The sequence below is a fragment of the Rhinopithecus bieti genome, unplaced genomic scaffold (assembly GCF_001698545.2).
Source record: "Rhinopithecus bieti isolate Rb0 unplaced genomic scaffold, ASM169854v2 scaffold_42772, whole genome shotgun sequence".
Taxonomy (NCBI): Eukaryota; Metazoa; Chordata; class Mammalia; order Primates; family Cercopithecidae; genus Rhinopithecus; species Rhinopithecus bieti.
The window spans coordinates 923,426-946,038 of record NW_016818842.1 but is presented as its reverse complement, the minus strand read 5'-3'; the positions used below and the strand labels follow the sequence as shown (position 1 = coordinate 946,038).

At 49.2% G+C, this 22,613-nt stretch overlaps 1 protein-coding gene across 1 annotated transcript in view; it reads right to left on the bottom strand.

The window, feature by feature from the left end:
• CUX1 (cut like homeobox 1) overlaps positions 1 to 22,613 on the bottom strand; it is a 451,669-nt gene that overhangs the window by 330,190 nt on the left and 98,866 nt on the right. Inside the window, 1 exon segment of the mRNA XM_017857649.1 lies at positions 15,430 to 15,540. Coding sequence (XP_017713138.1) covers positions 15,430 to 15,540 — 111 coding nt within the window.

Here is a 22,613-nt window from a genome sequence, read left to right as displayed (position 1 = left end):
CCCTCTCTACAACAAATACAAAAATCAATCAGACACAGTGGCGCGTGCCTGTAGCCCCAGCTACTTGGGAGGCTGAAGTGGGAAGACTGCTTGAGCCCGGAAGGCGGAGGTTGCAGTGAGCTGAGATCGTGCCATTGCACTCCAGCCTCGGCGACAGAGTGAGACTCTGTCTCAAAAAAAAAAAAAAAAAAAAAAAAACCTTCAAGCAGCTTTGCCACTTGTGGGCAGTGACGCCCTAGGCAAGTTACTCACTCCTCCTCTCTGGGCCTCAGTTTCCCTCTCTTTGAAACAGAAATAAACACTGTACCTGTTTCGTAGGGATCCTGTGAGTGTTAAGTTAGTTAAATGCCTTTTCAGTGTTTAGAATAGTACTGGATATGCAGTAAGTGCTCACTAAATGTCAGCTGCCATTATAAGCTACTATGGCTGTGTCCCTGAAGTTACCGAGCCCTACAACAGTCTTCCTGGTTCACCCCATTCCACACACAATGGGACTGCCAGGAATATTTGCTGCACACATCAATGAATTCTGGGTAGGAAAACCCCAAGAGACAGAGGAGGTGATGCCTTTTAAGAAGAAAGGGATGTGTCTATGTCTTGGGCCCACAGGTAAGACCAACAGAAATAACGACATCTTTGGAAAAGAGAGGCGCCTCTCGTTGCAAAATTTGTGGCTCTCAGCCACACAGAACCTCGGAGTCTCGCTCTAAAATCCAGGCTGGAGTGCAGGGCGTGATCTCGGCTCACTGTAATCTGCCTTCCAGGTTCAAGTGATTCTCCGTCTCAGCCTCCAGAGTAGCTGAGATTACAGGCGCCCACCACCACACCCAGCTAATTTTTGTATTTTTGGTAGAGACAGGATTTTGCCATGTTGGCCAGGCTGGTCTCAAACTCCCAGCCTCAAGTGTCCCGCCCAAAGTGCTGGGATTACAGGCATGAGCCACCGCACTCAGCACCAACACCTCCTTTCTTAGACTGAACAACAGAAAGGACATGGCTTGCTCGGATCTTGCATTCATTCAGTGGCCAACTCAGTATCAGAATCTAAGCTTCCAGATCCAATTACATACTCCTTTAAGGACACCAACTATATAACACAATATCTTCTTAAAGATACTGGGCCACAAACAAAATTACAAGACTCTGCGTAACAGGCCAGTCATGCTCCTCATCAACTCACTTTTTATGCCGCTCACATTTGCAAGTTAAAATGAAAAGCCAATGGTAGTCAATAACATGCTCAGTGACTAGTCCCACCCACCCCACACGTGCCGCAGCCCCCTAGCCAGAGAAAGGAAAAATGAAGACAGCAAGTATCAGAGTTAGCATGGCTTGGCATCCAATTGTCATTTTCTTTTTTTTTTTGAGACGGAGTCTTGCTCTGTCGCCCAGGCTGGAGTGCAGTGGCCGGATCTCAGCTCACTGCAAGCTCCGCCTCCCGGGTTTACGCCATTCTCCTGCTTCAGCCTCCTGAGTAGCTGGGACTACAGGCGCCCGCCACCTCGCCCGGCTAGTTTTTTTGTATTTTAGTAGAGACGGGCTTTCACCGTGTTAGCCAGGATGGTCTCAATCTCCTGACCTCGTGATCCGCCCGTCTCGGCCTCCCAAAGTGCTGGGATTACAGGCTTGAGCCACCGCGCCCGGCCCCAATTGTCATTTTCTTGACTGCCATAATGTCAAAGTGGAAGGGGAGATTTTCCCACGCTTTGGCTTATAACCAATTCCGTAAGTTAAGAAGGCTTTCTTAGGGCAATGGCAAATTTTAGGCTGTAATGATATGTTCCTTCCTAAGTACACTCCTACAAAAACATTCCCCCTGACATATAGAATCCTTTAAATGAGTATGCTACTTCAAAGAAATACTCAAAAGCGATTTTTAGAAAATCTAATAGAAGAGGAATTGCTAATGGTTAAGTGACTAAAAATTTAGCTTCTGGGCCAGGCATGATGATGCATGCCTGTAATCCCAGCACTTTGGGAGGCCAAGGCAGGTGAGTCACCTGAGGTCAAGAGATCAAGACCAGCCTGGCCAACATGGTGAAACCCCGTCTGTACTAAAAATATAAAAATTAGCTGCGCGTGGTGGTTGGCGCCTATAATCCCAGCTACTTGGGAGGCTAAGGCAGAAGAATCGCTTGAACCTGGGAGGCAGAGGTTGCACTGAGCCGAGATCAGGCCACTGCACTCCAGCCTGGGTGACAAGACCAAGAATCTGTCTGAAAAAAAGAAAAAAATTTGGCTTCTGGAACCTGAAGGAGGCAGGGTGTTCGGGGATTATATGGCCTCATTCCCAGGAGTCTGTCTGCCCAGGAAAATCCCGGTAGGTGGGTGGGTGGCTTAAGCTCCGTTAAGTGGTACCGATGATACTTAGCTCCCAGGGTGACTTCCAGGGGCAGAGAAATGATTGTCATGCACTTAGCATAATGCCTGGCTCCTAGCAAGTACTCAATAAATATTAATAACAGCTCACCACAATTTCAACCAAATCATATGGCTTTCGCATTTAGCTGTTACACCTTTAAAATCGTGCTCAACAAAGTTGTTTGCCGAGAAGAGGCAGAGAGTGCTTTTCTGTGCCGAAGTTATTATTAAATCCTACACAGAATGACGTTCTCCATTCAGAATGCATTTCAGTTGAGGTTATTGACCAGAAAGACAAGTTATGGGCTACTCTCAAAGCATAGCTTCCAAAAAGAAAGTCCAGCAGCAAACATTTCCACTCTATGAACAGTGAAACTAATGCAAAAGGAGAGAAAACTCTCTAGACACATATGGAAGAAGGCAAGTTTTTATTTTACTGTATCTATTCAAGTCCGCAGTAGAAACGAGGGACTACCATAGGCTTTAAGAATTTTTTTAAGCGTTCATTTATAGCTTTATTTTGTTTTTATTTATTTTGAGATGGAGTCTCCCTCTGTCGCCCAGGCTGGAGTGCAGTGGCGCGATCTCAGCTCACTGCAACCCCTGTCTCCCGGGTTCAAGCGATTCTCCTGCCTCAAACTCCTGAGCTCAAGTGATCCGTCAGCCTCAGCCTCCCAAAGTGCTGGAATTCTAGGTGTTAGCCACTGGCCTCAGTCACATTTATAGCTTTAAAGTCCATTTGTGAGGGTGGGCACCGTGGCTCACACCTGTAATCCCAGCACTTTGGGAGGCCAAGGTGGGCGGATCACAAGGTCAGGAGTTAAGACCAATCTGGCCAACACAGTGAAACCCCATCTCTACTAAAAATACAAAAATTAGCCAGGCACGGTGGCAGGTGCCTGTAGTCCCAGCTACTTGGGAGGCTGAGGCAGGAGAAATGCTTGAACCCAGGAGGCAGAGGTTGCAGTGAGCCAAGATCGTGCCACTGCACTCCAGCCTGGGCGACAGAGGGAGACTCCATCTCAAAAAAAGGAAAAAAAAAAAGTCATTTGTGAACGCAGTTTCTCAAAAGAGTAGATTTCGGTAACATGAACACAAAAAGCCATTCATTGACCTTCTACTTGGTGCCTGGGTTGTTCTGAATCCCTATAAGAGTTCATCCAGCCCATAATGACTCCGAGGTCGTTGTCATTATTCCTATTTTTTGGCATAAGAAAATAGAGGCTCAGATGTGATAGAAAGCAGCATGTTTTCAACTAAAATTCCAGGGCACATGAATCTAATGACAGTGCTTCCCTTTTGACAGTTATTAAACGCTCAGATAATGCGTCTGTTATACTTAAAATAGCCCTGTAAAAACGGCTGGACACACGAAGGAAGCGACACACGGCTCTCAGGAAGGAAAGGGAATGCCGGCCTTGTTGACATTTCAGCAAGGGGCGGGGGCAGACACAGCAGCCGTCCTGAGATGCTCCCGGAAGGAAAGAGGGGCCTGCGGGGTCTTCAGATGCCACCTGCCACCTCTGGACCAAGCCCCACCATGGCTCTGACCACTTCCAGTGACAAAGAACAAAGCAACTGGGAGATTAGCTCCTTGTTAATTACCTAAGAATTAATTACCGAAGAATTACCTAAGAATTTCTGGGCCAAAGGCCCAGAAAACCAACAAACAAAATAAGGTCTCTTTGAAACTCCAGAATTCATTGACTAATTTTTTTTTTTTTTTTTTTTAAGATAGGGTCTTTCTTTGCCCCCCAGGCTGGGGTGCAGTGACACAATCACAGCTCACTGCAGCCTCGACCTCCCAGGCTCAAGGGATCTTCCTACCTCAGCCTCCTGAATTACAGGTGTGTGCCACCATGCCCGGCTAATTTCTTCATTTTTTGTAGAGATGGGGTCTCGCTATGTTGCCCAGGCTGGTCTCAAACCCCTGGTCTCAAGCAATCCTCCCACCTCAGCCTCCAAAGTGCTGGGATTACAGAAATGAGCTACTGCACCTGGCCAGCTGAATTTTCTAACACCCAAATTAAATAGCATCCCTGGTCTTAGAAAGCAGAGAGACTGAATGTGATGCTTCAGAGTAAGTGAGTGGTTAGAGCCAAGACGATCAGGGCTTTACATGGAAGAAATGCGGGGGACTCCACTGCTAACAGCTTGCCCAAATTTATCGATGGTTCAAATTTTGCACTAAAAGCTCCGTGTGTGTGTGTGTGTGTGTGTGTGTGTGTGTGTTGTGTTGACAGGTGATACAAAAAGTCATTTTGCATTCTTAAGATCAAAAAACGTTCTCTGACTCCCTGAAGTACCTTCGCCCATCCTTGATCACGCCCTACCATTTTGTCCTGTTTGAGCTCTTACCGCCACCTGAAATTATCTTGTGCATCATTTGTTTATTTGGCTGTTGCCAGATCTCTGTGAGATCTGGAATCTTCTCCCTCCATCCCTGCTGTATCTGACTGCCCCTGGCCCTAGAAAAGGGCTCAGCATCACTTGTAAAAGAAAGGAAGGAAGGAAAGAAGAGAGGCGGGTAAGTGTTTATTGAGCACCTACTATAGGCTCTGTGCATCTGAATTCATTTCAATCTCCTGGGTGAAATGGGATAGCACCAATTCTTCCTGCTTATAGATAAGGGAACCAAGTCTTAGAAGAGTTTGTGACCTTGCTCAAGGTCACTGCCTGTCACCACTAACTAGTTATGCATTCTACTCCTCGCCTGAGACTGGACATTGAGCCTCCAGGACCCCTTGAAGTAGGCAGGGTATGTTTTTGCAGACGAAGAAACTGGGGTTAAGCTTCTGTCCCAGTGCCATGGAGGTCACAACACTATTAATGCTGTTGGAGCAAATGAAGCCAGGGCTTGACTAGCACTCAATGTCTCTGGGTCCAAGCAACCTTCTCTTCCCTATAGGCCCCCGCTGGTGCCCTCCAGACCATGCGGCAAGGTCTTGCTGGGATGTCAGGGGATAATGCAGCCACCCTCCCCGACTTCAGCCCCAATTAGGTTCAAATTTCCTTCATTACTGGGTCCCACTCAAGGCACCTCTTCTCCCTTAGGCACCGAAAAGAAAGAAAGTAATGTCTTGGGTTGATAAACTGACTTAAAGAGTTTAATTGGTAACAGTTAAAAGTTCACTTTTAATTTTTAAACGTTTTCTAGTTAAAAGCTTATTATAACTTAACAGTAGGTGATTCCAGAATGATTAAACACCCAAGTTGATTGTTGGGGTTTTCTCATTTTGCCAAACCCCGGAGTGGCCTTTTTAAAACCAAACTGCCGCTGCAAAAATGAAAATTCACAAGATACTTTTCTGTGAGGAGTTTCTTCAGAGGATGAGAGAACAACTGAGTAAGAAATCTCTTTAGGGGTTTCTGACACCCCCACGAAGAGAGGAATTCGTTTTAAATTTAATTTAGTTTAGTTTTTTGTTTGTTTGTTTGGTTTTGGTTTTTTGAGACAGGGGTCTCTACTCTGTCACCCACATTGGAGTGCAGTGGCGCAATCATGGCTCACTGAAGCCTCAATCTCCTGCTGGACTCAAGCGACCCTCCCACCTCAGCCTTCTTCTGAGTGGCTGGGACCATAGGTACACACCACCACTCCCTTCTATTTTTTGTAGAGGCGAGGTCTCACTACATTGGCCAGGCTGGTCTCCAACTCCTGAGCAAAAGCAATCCGTCTGCCTCAGCCTCCCAAAGTGCTGGGATTACAAGCGTGAGCCACTGTACCTGGCTGGAAATTTTTTTTTTTTTAAATTACAGCTTTATTGATATATAATTTATATACCATACAACTCACCCTTTTAAAGTACACAGTTCAGTGGCATTTGGCGTATTCCAAGTTGTGCAAGTGTCACCACTGTCTTATTCCAGGACATTTTTATATTCCAAAAAGACACTCCATACCAACTCTCAGCCATTCCTCTCTCCTCTCACCCCGGGGATTTCTATCTCTATAGAAACCTACTTTTGGCCAGGCACCGTGCCTCCCGCCTGTAATCCCAACACTTTGGGAGGCTGAGGCAGGTGGATCATTTGAGGCCAGGAGTTTGACACCAACCTGGCCAACATGGTGAAACCCTGTCTCTACGAAAAATACAAAAAAATTATCTGGGCACATAGGCACATGCCTGTAGTCCCAGCTACCTGGGAGGCTGAGGCAGAAGAATTACTTGAGCCTGGGAGGCAGAGGTTTCAGTGAGCTGAGATTGAGCCACTGCACCCCAATCCGGGTGATAGAGTGGAATTCTAGCTCAAAAAAAAAAAAAAAAAAGCCCCATTGTGTCACATCAGGGCTGTGGGCAATGAAGTCAATTCAATGGGCTCAACCTGATGAAAGCAAAATTGGTTGGGCTTTTCACTCTTCTGTGTGCAGTGGTTTTAGGAGTATTTACTCCTAATAAGGAGTAAAACAAAATGTGTTCATAACAGAGAAGAGAGTTCGGTGGGTAACACTAACATATCAAGGAGTAGCTGATGCCTGGCCACTGTTTCGTGTTTAAAAAGCATCAAAGGCAGGGTGTGGTGGCTCACGCTTGTAATCCCAACATTTTGGGAGGCTGAGGTGGGAGGATCGCTTGAGCCCAGGAATTCTAGACCAGCCCGGGCAACAAAGTGAGACCCCATCTCTACCAAAAAAAAAAAAAAAATTTAACAGGTGTGGGGGTGCATGCCTGTAGTCCCAGCTACTCGGGAGGTTGAGGTGGGAGGATCATTTGAGGCTGGGAGGTTGAGGCTGCAGTGAGCTGAGATCATGCCACTGCTCTCCAGCCTGGGCCACGGAGCAAGACCCTGCCTCTAAAAGAAAAAAAACAAAACAAAAGAAAATGTCATGGGGGATGATATGTGACTTTACTAAATCCTCATGACAACGCCACGATAGGGTTACAATGATCACCCTCACTTCATCACCTGACTCGCTCAGGGCCCTGGGGGGCGTGCAGGGCCATGGAGCCCTGGTGACTATCTCAGGGCAGCCTGTGCACCACGTGTCCACTGGAGTCGCAACTTTATTTTTAAGTGACTCTCTTTTTCCAGGCTGAGTCACTCCGGTGGTGTCTATATAAAGGCTGTCGAGGCAGTGACTAAATGCGTTTGGGCCCAGGCCACAACTATATATTACTACCCTCCACTCCCTCACCCATCCTGCTAGCTCCTTTTCTCACTGAGAGTGAAAAACGAATCATAAAAGTTCACAGCGTCTTCCCATCCTCTGTCTTCCTCACCATGGCAGACAGCGTCAGGCGTGTGGCTTCCTGGCTTACCCCGCACACGGTGCATCCTGATCAATAAAAAGGAGGGACCCCTCCCCTCACCACGCCTGCCAGGGTCAGGAAGGAATCCACAAATCTAGCCCATTTCAACGACTGTAAAAGATTTCTTTGCAAGTCCTATCTCAAGACAACTCCCCAGCCTGAATTTTTACAACTGCAACTAGGGAACACAGAAATCAGAGAAATGCGTCAGGCCGGCGTAGAAGGGGTAGAGGAAGACGTTGGCACCCGGGAAAGGAGAAGAAAGTGGATGGGCAGTTCTGTGAGCAGCAGAGGGTGCTCCCTGTTGCAAGCTGGGCGTGCTGAGCCAGGTGTCCCCGACAGGGCTGCCGCCGCAGCCAATAAGAGCCAGGATGGAGACCTGGGCGTGATCACGTGCATCTGAGCAGGACAGGTGTCAAAAGCACAGACGCAGACTGTGAGCACCGCGGACCAGGCATCATTGGGATTAACGTTCCAGAGATCAAGAAATGTGGAGGCAAAAATATATCAAGGCAAAAAGGACCAGCGATGGCCCCTGAGCCACAGCTCGGCTCTCCTCCCAGAGAGCGGTCTGTTTTCGAGGAGACAAAAATTAACCAAGCAAAGTCCTGCAGACAGACACCCAAAAAGCGTTCTGGAGTAGGACTGGGCTGACTGACGTCACCAGGATGAGGGCTGGGGATGGTTTCATGACAAAATCACAGCATCTCAGGAATGTGGTTCTCCTCCTCTCTTTCCTCCCATCAGGGAAGGTTCCTCCCATACTGAAAAGAAGCAGAACAAAATCCCAAACTATCCCTGCGCTCTTTCTGGAAGCAAGCCTAACACAGACGACCATTTATTGGAGAGTTGAGCATCACATTCAAATAGCAGAGCCCTGAAGCCAGGCCAATGTCGCAGGAGCACTGGGGGTTTCTCCAGAGAGGACCTCACGCCGGGTTACCTAGTCTCCAACCTGCCCAGCCACTCTCCATCCACTAACTCCCTACAGCCAGGCCAGTGAGCCGGGGCTGCAGGTCAGACGTGCTGCAGACCTCTTGTGATCTCGCCTCCAGAAGAACTCTGGAATCACACACGCGGGAAATCGGTGTTCGGCCACGATCAAAGCCACGGAAAAGCAAATGGCAAACGGAAAAGCTAAGAGACACTTTCTGGGGTTTGCAAGAGCTAGGCTTACAGCCTCCACTGCTCACATACATGATTCTAACACCACCAGGCTTCCAGAAAGCTGCCGCTGCTCCCTCCTGACACACTGTGGCCAGCCCAGTGCAGAGGTGCCACCCTTGCTGCCAGACCGTGGAGCCCCCTGTCACATCAAGTGGCCTTGCTCCTTCACCCGTCTCCCACTCCCCAGCACACAGCCAGGGCCAGGCACACCCTGTCCCTGCCCAGTGGTCAGGCCTTGGTATTCATCTGTCACCCACCCCAAAGCTCTAGAGTCCCCCCTCCTCCCTCCTTCATCCCCTTCCACCCCAAGGCACAAGGAGGAGGAGGAGGGTAGAGGTGACCCACGTGGTTCTCCTGGAATGGTGAGCTGAAACTGGGACTATGGGCCCAGAGAACTGTGTTCTCAACTAGGGCTGCATGGATGAGTGTCTGGGAGCCCCCCAGAAACTGCAAACGTGCATTTCTCAGGGGCGTAGGTCATTAACTTTCATGGATATTTTAAAGGTTAAGAACCAAGGCTCAAAAAGCAGACCTGTTTATCTATGAAAAGGGTTACTGAGCCATATGTGGCTTATCCAGAAAACTTTATCACCGCTGACATAAGAGTGTTTCTGTGGGGAAAGTCTACAGTCAGAAGATTCCAGTCATTCTATCCTAGCACTTAACACGCTCTGCCATTGGGTTCTATTTGCTTGCTAAGAAAGATAAGAAACTTTTTAAAGAATGGAGATAGGGTTTTATTCCCAGGGCCAAACTGTCTGGCACATGGAAGGTGTTCAATAAATATTTGTAAGATGATTAACTGTTATTACAAACCAGCTTCTTTTTTTTTTTTTTTTTTTTGAGACAGGATCTCACTTTGTTGCCCAGGCTGGAGTGTAGTGGTGCGATCATGGCTCACTGCAGCCTCAACCTCCTGGGCTCAAGCCATCCTCCAACCTCAGCCTCCCAAGTAGCTGGGACTATAAGTGCACACCACTATTCTGGTTAATCTTTTGACTTTTTGTAGAGATGGAATCTCACTATGTTGCCCAGGATGGTCTCAAACTCCTGGTCTGAAGCGATCCTCCCACCTCAGCTTCTCAGAGCACTTGGATTACAGGCGTGAGCCACCGTGCCTGGCCATAAACCAACTTTTGAAACACTTTAAGCTGAAACTACCCATATTTGTTCTTATTTTTTTTTAAGTTGCCGAGCTAAGGCCAGGTGCGGTGGCTCATGCCACTTGGCACTCTGGGGGCCAAGGCGGGTGGATTACTTGAGGTCAGGAGTTCAAGATCAGCCTGGCCAACATGGTGAAACTCTGTCTGTACTAAAAACACAAAAAATTAGCTGGGCATGGTGGTGGGTGCCTGTAATTCCAGCTATTCAGAAGGCTGAGGCAAGAGAATCACTTGAACCTGGGAGGCGGAGGTTGCAGTGAGCCGAGATGGCACCACTGCACTCCAGCCTGGGTATCAAGGGCAAAACTTCGCCTCATAAATAAATAAATAAATAAACAAAATAAAATAAAATATAGAAATTCCCCGAGCTAGCTCTGAGGAACAGAAATCCACTGCATCTCGTGAGTTACACGGTGAGTATTCCCCGGTTAATACTAGTAACGAACATAAGCTAAACTCTAGGGACAGGCCTGTGTGTAGCCCATCACATACAGGCACATCGGTACGTACATATACATATGTGCACACAGCAACCCTGTGAGAGGGGCCCTATCATTACACTATTTATAGATGACAGAACTGGGGCTTTGGGAGGTTATCTGCCCCAAGAAACACAGCTACTAAATATGTCGCCTGCAGTAAGAAATACAAAAAGTAGAGCTGGGCGCAGTGGCTCACACCTGTAATCCCTACACCTTGGGAAGTCAAGGTGGGAGATTTAGCTTGAGCCCAGGAGTCTGAGACCAGCCTGGGCAACAAAGCAAGACCCGGTCTCTACAAAACACATAAAATTAGCAGGGTGTAGTGGCACGCACCTATAGTCCCAGCTACTCTGGAGGCTATAAGGGGAGGATCGCCTGAGCTCAGGATATCAAGGCCACAGTAAGCTATGATTGTGCCACTATATTCCCAAAAAAACCCCAAAATATAGAAAGCAATATACCCTAGAAACACTCCACTGCCTATTATATTCCATGATGGATTCTTAATTCAATAGGGAATGGATGTTCAGTTAGAACATTTAAAAACGTTTTCTTTCAAAGGGACTCTGTTTTAGATTCAAAGAAAATGTACACAATTTTATCTGCAGAGTAATTGCAATCTTCTGCAAATTACAATTTCTGGATTAAAAAGACACAGTATCAAGTGATGACAAATATATTAATCTAATGATATAAAACTGAAACTTTGAAAAACTAATTCTAAACAGAAAACCTTCAGCCGGGCGCAGTGGCTCGTGCCTGTAATCCTAGCACTTTGGCAGGCCGAAGTGCGAGGACCCTGCATGAGCGCAGGAGTTTGAGACTAGCCTGGGCAACAGCAAAAAGCTCTGTTTCTACAAAAAATTTAAAACCTATGGCCAGGCGCGGTGGCTCACACCTGTAATCCCAGCATTTTGGGAGGCTGAGGCGGGTGGATCACAAGGTCAGGAGTTCGAGACCAGCCTGGGCAACATGGTGAAACTTTATCTCTACTAAAAATACAAAAAAGGTAGCTGGGCGTGGTGGCACATGCCTGTAATCTCAGCTACTCAGGAGGCTGAGGTAGAAGAATTGCTTGAACACAGAAGGTGAAGGCTGCAGTGAGCTGAGATCGTGCTACTGCACTCCAGCCTGGGCAACAGAGCAAGACTCTGTCTCAAAAAAAAAAAAAAAAAACATAAAAATAAAATAAAATAGCCAGGCATTGTGGTGCCACGTGCCTGTAATCCCAGCTACTCAGGACACTGAGACGGAGGGATCCCTTGAGCCTCGGAGTTGGAGGCTGTAGTGAGCTGTGATCGTGCCACTGTGCTCCAACCCAGGTGACAGAGCAGGATCCTGTCCCCAGAAAAACCCTTCAAGGCTCCAGCCATCTTGGCGCTCACTTCCTGATGTTCTTGTGGCTTCTCCCACCTGTCAGAGTCCCAGTCACCACAAAGCATCCCTCCCCGGCCATGTCCCCATCAGAGCTCACCTTTTCCCTCCTGGACTAGAGCTTTTCCCAGTGACATCGGGGAAGAGCCAGTCTAGAAGGTGAAATCTTCCAACGGCAGATGAACCTTACTCCCCACTGAACCCTCACGGGTGCCTAATCCTCCTCGTGGAACACATTAGACATTCATCAGACACCGAAGAACCTTTCCTCCTTTCCCAGAACAAAAGGAGACCTGGGCATTTCCACCAAGATCAACACTCTTGGTGTCATACCAGCAGGAACACCACCAGCCCTGGCTCTGCCACGCTGTGCCCTGGAAGGTATGGAGCCGTGAGGATCGTGGGCTGCATCCATAGGGAAGAGGACACCCTCCTTCTGGTAAGCCAGGCTGTCCTACCCCACGGGCGAAAGCTCTATGCAAGCCCCATTTCTACACATGCAACATCCCAACGTCACCTCCATGATTAGTAATCAATCCTGTGGTGTGGCCAGAGGAACAACCAGTGTCGGGGCAGTGGTGGCTCCTCAAGACTGAGACCCCAAACAAATGGTGACCCAATGTCCCCTCGGGGCGCAGGCCAGGCACTGAGCTGAGGCTCCACATATGTGCTATCTACACACACACACGTACTGTCACAGCCCCCCCACTCACACACACCTGCTGTCACAGGGAACAGCAGGGAACCCTGCCTCCTGCACACTCAGCACACTCCGGCCACAGCCTCCGGCTCCCACCACCGCTCTGCACACTCCAGCCACAGCACCCCGCTCCCACCACCGCTCTGGCCTTATGTGGCTTCAAAATTTCCAACAGGAGGGCTGGGCGCGGTGGCTCATGCCTGTAATCCTAGCATTTTGGGAGGCTGAGGTGGGTGGATCACCTGAGGTCAGGAGTTCGAGACCAGCCTGGCCAACATAGTGAAATCTACGAAAAATACAAAAATTAGCTGGCTGTGGTGGTGGCACGTGCCTGTAATCCCAGCTACTTGGGAGGCTGAAGCAGGAGAATCGCTTGAACCCAGGAGGCGGAGGTTGCAGTGAGCCGAGACTGTGACACTGCACTCCAACCTGAGCGACAGAGCAAGACTCTATCAAAAAATTAAAAGAAGTTTCCAGCAGGAGGCTCTGGCTGCTGGCACAAGTGAAGTAGGTCTCGCCTTGGACTTCCCGCATGGGCGCTCCACAGATTTCCAGATTGGCCCTTGGATGGGAAAGTGCATGGGGCCGGCGGGGCAGAAGCCTATAGCCAGCTCCCCCCTCCCCACCTCCCCAGGACCGCAGGCTGCAGTGAGACCCTCCTTACTACAGCAAAAGATGAGGAAGTGGGCGCCACCCTCCACCCACTGGCAGTGGCGGGGTCGGGGCCAAGCAGGTGGGTTCCAGCCCTCTTCTACATGAAGACGAGTCTAAAAATGTGTCCTGAGAAGAAATGCCCCAAGTGGCAGGTACCTACCAGGTTGCCGCCTGCCCAAGCCTCCTCCATTTATTGGGATCAGAAGGAGATAAAAACGCCAAGTTTAAGGCCAGGTGTCTTTGAGTAACTAATGTGGAATTCGACACAAGGCACGATGGGGGGACAGGGCTCAGCAGAGTACAAGCGGCATTTATCAGCACACCATACAGGACAGACAGGGTGACCGAAGGGGGACATGCTCCTCTCCACTGTCACTAGGAGTTGGGGACTTCTGAGGAACACCAGGGAATCCAGGCCTCTTGGAGCCTCATTCTCTGGCTGATTACACTCGTGTATTTATTGTCCGTGGCCTCAGAAGGATGGCCTTGCCCCTCTCAGATTTTCTTTTCTTTTTTTTTTAATCATGTTTTCTTTTTTCTTTTTATAACAGCGATGAGTCTTGTTATGTTGCCCAGGCTGGTCTTGAACTCCTGACCTCAAGTGATTGCTCACCTCAGCCTTCCAAAGTGTTGAAATTACAGGCGTGAGCCACTGTGCCCAGCCAAACCTCTAAGATTTTCTATGGAAACCGGCGGACATGTGGTCACCGAGGAAAGGGCAGTGAATACAGAACGGTGGACGGCCACTCGCTACAGAAACAGCACTATAAGGAGCTCATGAGATGGATGTGGTGGGGCTTGGGCTGGGGAAACTGAGTCAAGGACAAGTTCTCAGGAAACCAGAGTTCCAGGAAAGTCTGCTCTGAAGCCGCTGGAGGCAACAGAAGAAGGATGTTCTGTCCCCAGCTCTTTTTTTCCTCTTGTTTTTATTCATGGCAAGGCTGACACGGAGAATAGGGCTCCCCACTCCCCAACACAGGCAGAGAAGGCAGCAACCCCCCCAAGCACCCCCAGTGACTCCCATCTTCATTTTTGGTCTCGTGAAACATGGAGTACCCACATTTAGGGGCAGGCAGAGGCGAGCAGCGGGTGTGAGATTTGAACCCTTAGCTGGCTCTGTGGCCAAAGGCTGCCTTCTTTCCACTCTGCTACCAAGCTTTCTCCCAAAATATTTATTCTGAAGACATAAGGTTATTAATTTGTTTTCCATAATGATTCATGCCAGCACTCCCTTGACTAGCAAGCCTCCTTTGAAACATTTTAAATGAGTCTGCTTTTAAAAATGCAATTCACATATAATTTCCCAGCAATATTATGTAAGAGAGGGGCATCTCTCTTAGAAAGGAGCTTCGCCTCCAGGCGTCTTCCTGTGTCCTATATGGAGGAGCCAAGAGCTGTAGATTCCCCAAGCCCGGAAGCCGGGCCGAAGTTGTGGGCTGCTGCGACCCCTTCCCATACAAGGGGAAGGTGTAAGAGAGGCTGGGGTCCGAGACCACGGCATGAGTGCCATGGGGACCAAACTGGCAGACGTCACCCGGAAAGCCATTCCCGCGACTGCTCATCTGTCTACAACACGCTTGGGTCTTTTTCTTTTTCTTACTAAGCCTCTGATAGGGTTGAAGGGAAGGAAGAAGGGGCCCAGGAAACGAGCAGAAAAACACCACCCCAGCAACTCAACACTGTCCCCCCGATTGCACACTCACGAGAGAAAAAACAGGAGTATGTGAAAAGCACATTCCCACTGCCCTTTATGGAGTATTTCAAGAAACAGAGAGGCATTTAAAAGGCCTAGCAGGCGAAATGTCTGTTTTACAAGAAGCGTCAGGCGCGTTGCTATGCCCAGATGCGTGCAGCCTTCAGACACTGCCCCAGCACCGGGGAAGCAGGCCCCGAGGGCCTTCCACCCCACAAGATCCCTTATGGACTTAGGTGGCTTGCTAACCGGCATGGGACAGGGTCTGGGACGAACTCGAGGGTCTGAGACACCCACACACCTGCCCATATGTTCTTACAGACCCAGCTTGTCCAGTATCTGCACCTGCAATTAGCTCTGGCTTTCATACTTCCAGACAACCTATCAATTTCCACGTCCCCACGGCCTGCAGGGTGGCATGCATTCTGCTGGAAACGGGGCTGAAGACATCCGAGGAAAGAAACGGGTTGTTTGCCGACCGCGCATTCAACTGATGAAAATGAAACGCTCACGGAGCATCGCCTGAATATGCACCAGCATTCTAAGATCCCTTCAAAGCAATTGTGACGGTCACCCGCCTCACCTCTGGAGTGTTCTTCTTGAACTCCCGGCTCTGTTCGATAAGCCGCTTTCTGGACTGCTCGCTTTCATCCTGCCGGTTCGCCAATACCGTTGCGGTGGCATCGAGTTCTCTCTGTTGGGGGAAACAGGAAAGGAAAAGGGAGTTTGTAATTGCACTGTGTACTAGAGGAGGGTCCTATTTGCATTTGACCAGAACACGGGGGAGAGACCCCAGTGGCTCTAGGGATCGTCAACTCATCAGCAGAGGAGGGGCTGGAGGGCGGCGGGAAGGCAGGGAAATGAACATTATATTATCCACCCATCCCTCGTCCGTCCCACGTGCAGTGGTTGAGAAAACCAAGCTCGTTCAATGCCATGGGTCGTGCCTCAATGTGCCCGCCATAAATGACTTTGTTCCGGTAACAGAATACATAGAAACATCTTTTTTGCTCCAGCCACAACTATCAGGCCAATGCCCAAAGGACCCGCCTCCCCAAGCTGCTCCACGCCTGTTCTTCCAGCCAAGGAAGGGTCCCTTCCAGCCACTCCCCTGGGCTCTAGTCCTTCTGCTGAGCTATTCCCTCCTTGGCTATCCCCTCCTTGGCCTCCGGTGGCCGTTCTTCAACGCTATGGGCCTGGGATCTCTGGGAGTAATATTTGGTTTGTATTCATTCAACAAATATTTATGGTGAGCTCACTCTAGGCCAAGCATCATGTTCGAGACCATTAATCTATGATTAGTTTTCAAGAGGGATCTTTAAAACGTAAATTCCAAGAATAATTATTTCCAACCACTTTTCAGAAACAAGGCACCTGGCATTGGCGATTATTCTCAAATCACATTACTTGCGCGAGAACGCTGAGGACCACCAGGAGTGGGTCCCCCACGAGGAACCCGCCAGGGGACTGAGGGCTCTGGGCTCTGCTCCCCACAACAAACCGATAATCAACGCGCCAGAGAACCTGTGCCCTGGCCTCGGAAATTCTGGGAAGAGCTGCCAAGAGGATCTGTTTCCAACAAGCCTGCAGCAGATGGCCCCAGAATGGTGTTCCAGGCTGACAGCAGGCGCCCAAGGACACACTGCTGTCGCCACCAAAAGGCCTGTTTTCCTGCCGAGTCGCTTCGGCGACTAAAGACACACAGCGGCCCATTCTGCTGGGATCCAAGGTGGCTGCTCCAGCTGGCTTCTCGATGGTGGGGACCGTCACCCTGAGTCCAAGCAGAGCAAGAACCTAACATTTCAAAGGCTGAACGGTGAGAAAAATCAGAACTCAAGATTTATCCCCACGCCTCCAAGAAGCACACTATAGCCTCTCCTTTGCCACCCCCTCGCCCCACCCACCTCACCAAGGCCCACTGGCTTTCCTCCTTGGCAAAAGTAAACCAGCAAACCTACATGTTACAAGTTCTTGCTGGGAAATGCTTCCTTGGTACCACTACGGGTTGGGCCATGCCGGATGGGATGAAAACATGCTCTCAACTTAGAAATCATAGAAATCATAGATAGGCCAGGCGAGGTGGCTCACACCTGTAATCCCAGCACTTTCGGAGGCCGAGGTGGGTGGATCACCTGAGGTCAAGAGTTTGAGACCAGCCTGGTCAACATGGCGAAACCCCATCTCTACTAAAAATACAAAAATTAGCCAGGCATGGTGGCGGGCGTGTAATCCCAGCTACTTGGGAGGCTGAGGCAGGAGAATCGCTTGAACCCGGGAGGTAGAGGTTGCAGTGAGCTGAGACCATGCCACTGCACTTCAGCCTGGGCAATAGAGCGAGATGTTCCAAGGGAAAAAGAAAGAAAGAAAAAGAAAAGAAAGAAAAAAAAAAGAAAAGAAAAGAGAAAGAAAGAAAGAAAGAAAGAAAGAAAGAAAGAAAGAAAGGAAAGAAAGAAGAAAGAAGAAAAGAAAGAAAGCAAAGGAAAGAAAAAGAAAAGAAAGAAAGATTAAGAAAGAAAGAAAGAAAGAAAGAAAGAAAGAAAGAAGAAAGGAAAGGAAAGAAAGAAAGAAATGTGTAGACATTTTAAAAGCAGGAGAGGAAAGAAAAAAAAAACAACAACAATAAAACAACAAACCAGGCAATGAGGGGAAGATACCACCACACCACACTCTTCTCCCCTTAGTATTTCTGGCATTCAGGCACATCTTGGGCAAACAAGTCCTAAGGAATAACGTGGGCTAGAATTCAAGAACAGATGTCAAAGCTATTGCAGAAAAAAGGGAAACACTGAACATTTTGATAGACCACATTTGAAACACATCCCAGTTAAGGGAAGGCAGGGAAAAAAAAAAGAGCAACCGAAACCAATGTGGTGGAACGGGGGATACAGATAAGAGAGGAGCAGTCACAGCGAAGCAGAAGGCTCTTCAAAAATATAAACAATCTGGAGGGAGGAGGGCTTCGACATCTATATTTAAGCAGCAGCAGCCGAAGTTATAAAAGGAGCCTTCGAAAGAAGGCGGGGAAGAAAGCCAATATTGAAATATGACAAAAAAGAAAAAAAAAAGAGTTGATGTTTCGTTCCAATCGCACACAGACACAGAAAACTTAGGAGAAAAACAAAAAAGAACATGACTGCTTTCAGCTGGGGGTCCCTACTTCCCCACTGCATGGAAGCCTTGCAGGGTGGGGGTGCTGGGGGCAGTTACCCAATCGATGGGTGTCTACTGATGTCTTTGAGCCAGCAGGCGCTGGAGGTATGAAGGGGACTGTGAGGTCCCAGTCCCGACCCCCAGCTTCTCATCTAGTGGGTCAAGTATGGAAAACGCTGGGGAGGGCGCCAGATGAGCAGGGAGTCTGTGGGCCCCCTCCATCCCCCTCGGCCCCCACCTGCCCCTCCCTGGGCTGATCTGTCAGGGAGCCTGCCTGGGGGAGCAGGGAACTGAAACAGGTGGCCCGGTGCAAGGTGAACCCACCTTGATCCCGGGGCTGCAGAGCCAGTGCGCCTGTGGCAACTTGCTGCTGCCAGTCGGGGACTCGACGGGGATCTGCGGCACTCCCTTCCCTGAGCCTGCAGACATATGCAGGTCGGCATGGGAAACCCACGGGGGTCTCCAAATTTAACACCGAGCCGCCACCCGCCACCACAGAAACAGATTGGCACAGCGAGGAGGAGAGACTGAGCTGCCGCCGCCCCAGATTGGGTTGATCAGATTTAAGGCTTGAAATCTTTGACCAGGTCCCTTGGAAAAAAATTTTTTTAAAAACAACACACACACACATAAAAAACAGCACCACCAAATCCTTTTTGAAGGACGCTAAGGCGTTCTCAGGCTGTGGGAGGAGACAGCGATTAAACATAAGCCAAATACTGTTTTATATCTACCAAGCCTGCCTATCCTCAAAGCGTCAACTACAATGACACATTAACAAGGGAATGAAATGCATTTTGGGGAGGTGGAGGTGGGGGTCCCAAATGCAGGGTCCTCGCCCCATGAGTCACGGGTCACGTGTGAGAAGGCATATGGAGAGTCGTCACATCTGAAAGGCATGAAAAAGTCACAAAGAGCAAAAAACCTGGACCCAACCTCCTCCACGCCCAGCAATACCCTGTCGGTCTAGCCCCTCATAGGTTTTCCTGCAATGTAAAAAAACACGGTGTATTGTAAGGGACATGATAATCATCAGATACGTCCAAGCCAAGAAGCAAACCGCAACACAATGTTTAAAAGAATATCCATCCATATGCTCGCATAGGCTGTGATTATCTCCAGAGAGATCCAGAAGAAACTTGTGACCATGCCTGGCTCTCTCCAGAGGGGCCAGTGGGGAGAGGGACTCACTCCACAGTGTGTATCTTTGGACTGTCTTGCCATTTGTATGCATTATCTAGCTGGAAAAACTGCACTATCTATTAATTTTTATGATCCTGTTAAATGTGAACAAGTGCATACACAAGTGGTGATGGGAGTAATACTTTCTGTAATGCATAGTGTAGAACACGTGAGCCTCTGTGTTACGGTCTGTGTGTCCACCTGCAGGGACAGAGGCCTGGAATCCATGGCCTCGTGGGTCTGGTGATGCAAGAAGTGAGGCGAGTATGTCCTTTGTCAAAACAACAGCTGTTTCTTGCACAATATGCTGCCCACTGGCCAGTCTCAGGGCGTATGGAGATAGAGGAGGAGGAAGGGGAGGAGGGGTTGGTGGTGGCGGTGGCCACTGCTGGTCACAGAAAACACCACCAGCCAAGCCAGAACTCTCCCGAGGAAGACACAGGAAGGCATCTGCTCAGAACTATCTAGAACTCCTCTCCAGCTAGAAACACCTGCAGGCCCCTCGTCCCAGGTCCCAGGTCCCAGGTCACTGGAAGCTGGCAGGCTAGCAGCAAACTGACAGGCTCAGAACCTGGCACTTCCAACAAGGCTGAAAGAGACAGAAACTACTGAGAAAATGTCTGGCAAGGAGAGGCACCAGAACGCAGAAAATGTGTTTTTATCTTTCCAAGAGATCATGGGATGACTGATGTCAGGAGGCAATGAGGACCCACATGGGTCAGGTTTCAGTCCCACCCAGCCAGCCCCTTGCAGTCGTGTGGCCCAGTTCACCTCATACACCCAGCACTTGCTGGATGGCAACTATCTCTCACCCAAGTCAATAGGCCGAGCTGACCAAGAGCTTCCCAGGTGTAGACTGAGCAAGTGGGTGTCACCAACGGGAGCCTCATCCTTGCATAGAAGAGTTTCAGAGGTCAAGTCCAAGGCTCAGGTCATCCACTGGAGGGCTAAGGTCAAGGCCAAGGCTCAGGTCATCCACTGCAGAACCAAGGCCAAGGCCACGGCTCAGGTCATCCACTGGAGGACCAAGGCCAAGACCAAGGCTCAGGTTATCCCCGGCAGGACCAAGGCCAAGGCCAAGGCTTAGATCATCCACTGGAGAGCCAAGGCCAAGGCTCAGATCATCCACCACAGGGCCAAGACCAAGGCCAAGGCCCAGGCGGTCCACCACAGGGGCAGGCCGAGCCTATCACCAAGTCGGCCTGGCTGCTGCTGTTTCAGCTCAGAAACCGAGGGCTACGTGCACACAGGCATCCCTCATCCCGTGATGCTGGTGTATAGCCGGGGTGCTCTGGATAGCTGGAATCCTGTTTTCCTCACTGATTACAATTTCTGGGATGTTTTTTTCTCCAATTCTGACAGCTCCTCAAAGGGCAAAGCTCCTAACATTTTAAGTTTCTCTCTGCCCCCAACTTCAGACTTTCAGCCAGGCATTTCAGATGTTATTAAAAACAAAATTTTAAAAACTACCATGTAGGGGGGAGGGGTGAGGGATAGCATTAAGAGATATACCTAATGTAAATGATGAGTTAATGGGTGCAGCACACCAACGTGGCACATGTATACATATGCAACAAACCTGCACGTTGTGCACATGTACCCTAGAACTTAAAGTATAATAAAAACAAACAAACAAACAAACAAACAAACAAAACTACCATGTAACCAGCTGCCTGCTTAACAGAAATTGTGGGAAAATTTTTTTCCCAAATAAGTATTTTAATAAGACCAGAGATCCATTTGGATATGCCTTTTTTTTTTTTTTTTTTTTTTTTGAGACAGTCTTTCTCTGTCGCCCAGGTTAGGGTGCACTGGCGTCATCTCAGCTCACTGGTTAACCTTCACCTCCAGGGTTCAAGCCTCAGCCTCCCGAGAAGCTGGGATTACAGGTGTGAGCCACTACGCCCAGCTGATTTTTGTATTTTTAGTTGAGAGGGGGTTTTGCCATGTTGGCCAGACTGGTCTTGAACTCCTGGCCTCAAGCAATCTGCCCACCTCGGCCTCCCAAAGTGCGGAATTACAGGTATGGGCCACCATGCCTGGCTTGGATTTGCTCACCTTTAAAGTGTATGTGGGCCGGGCACAGTGGCTGATACCTATAATCCTAGCACTTTGGGAGGTCGAGGCAGGCAGACCGCTTAAGCCCAGGAGTTCAAGACCAGCCTGGCCAACATGGCGAAACCCTATCTCCACAAAAAATACAAAAATTAGCTGGACATGGTGGTGGGTGCCTGTGGTTCCAGTAACTTGGGGGCTAAGGCGGGAGGATTGTTTGAACCCAGGAGGTCAAGACTGCAGTGAGTCATAATCAAGTCACTGCACTCCAGCCTGGGTGACAGAGGGAGAACCTGTCTCAAAAATTGTAATTGTCAGGAGTTCGAAACCAGCTTGGCCATCGTGCTGAAACCCCATCTCTACTAAAAATATAAACAATTAGCTGGGCGTGGTGGTGTAAGCCTGTAATCCCAGCTACTTGGGAGGCTGAGACAGGAGAATCGCTGGAACTCGGGAGGCGGAGGTTGCAGTGAGCCGAGATTGTGCCACCGCACTCCAGCCTGGGCAACAGAGTAAGACTCTGTCTCAAAACAAAACAAAACAAAAAGTGTAATTGTCAGTTGTTTGTTTTAAAGTGTGAGCTGTGGGAGGCATCCCCACCATTTCCCACTGAGACTTCCTGCAAGTGCTCTCTGCAGAGGCACAGGGCCAGGCTCCCACAGGGTGGGTCCTTCTAGGCCTGCAAAGGACACCTCCTGCCCCCAGAACCCCTGGGCTGGTGAGAAAAACATACTTGGGCTGGCCACACCAGCAACACAAGTATTCTCATTTTATTATCTCAAACTTTAGTCCAAAGAGTGAGTTCATCTGATGTTTCTTGGGGATTAGCTGTCAAACTAATCAAACAGCACATCCTATATAGAAATCTTAAATGGTTTTGTTAGTGAAAAAATAGATCACTTGTACAAAAGGGAAAGGTCGGCCATGGTTCCTGCACAGGAAGGTCCTAAGAGCATTTTATTTTTTGTTTCATTTCCAACAACAGAATCATTTGGATGAATGGAGGGTTTTCTGGTTAGAAAGACGTGGTGGGCCTAAGCCCCCCCACCAGCCTCTTTCCATCACCTCTCCCAGCCCCTACTGAAAACATCTCAAGACGTTTCAAACGGTGGTATCTGAACTGGACTCCTGGCCTTAAGCAATCTTCCCAACTTGGCCTCCCCAACCTGAACTGGACTCCTGGCCTCAAGCGATCCTCCTGCCTCGGCCTCCCCAACCTGAACTGGACTCCTGCCTCAAGCGATCCTCCTGCCTTGGCCTCCCCAACCTGAACTGGACTCCTGGCCTCAAGTGATCCTCCTGCCTTGGCCTCCCCATCCTGAAATGGACTCCTGGCCTCAAGTGATCCTCCTACCTCGGCCTCCCAAACCTGAAATGGAC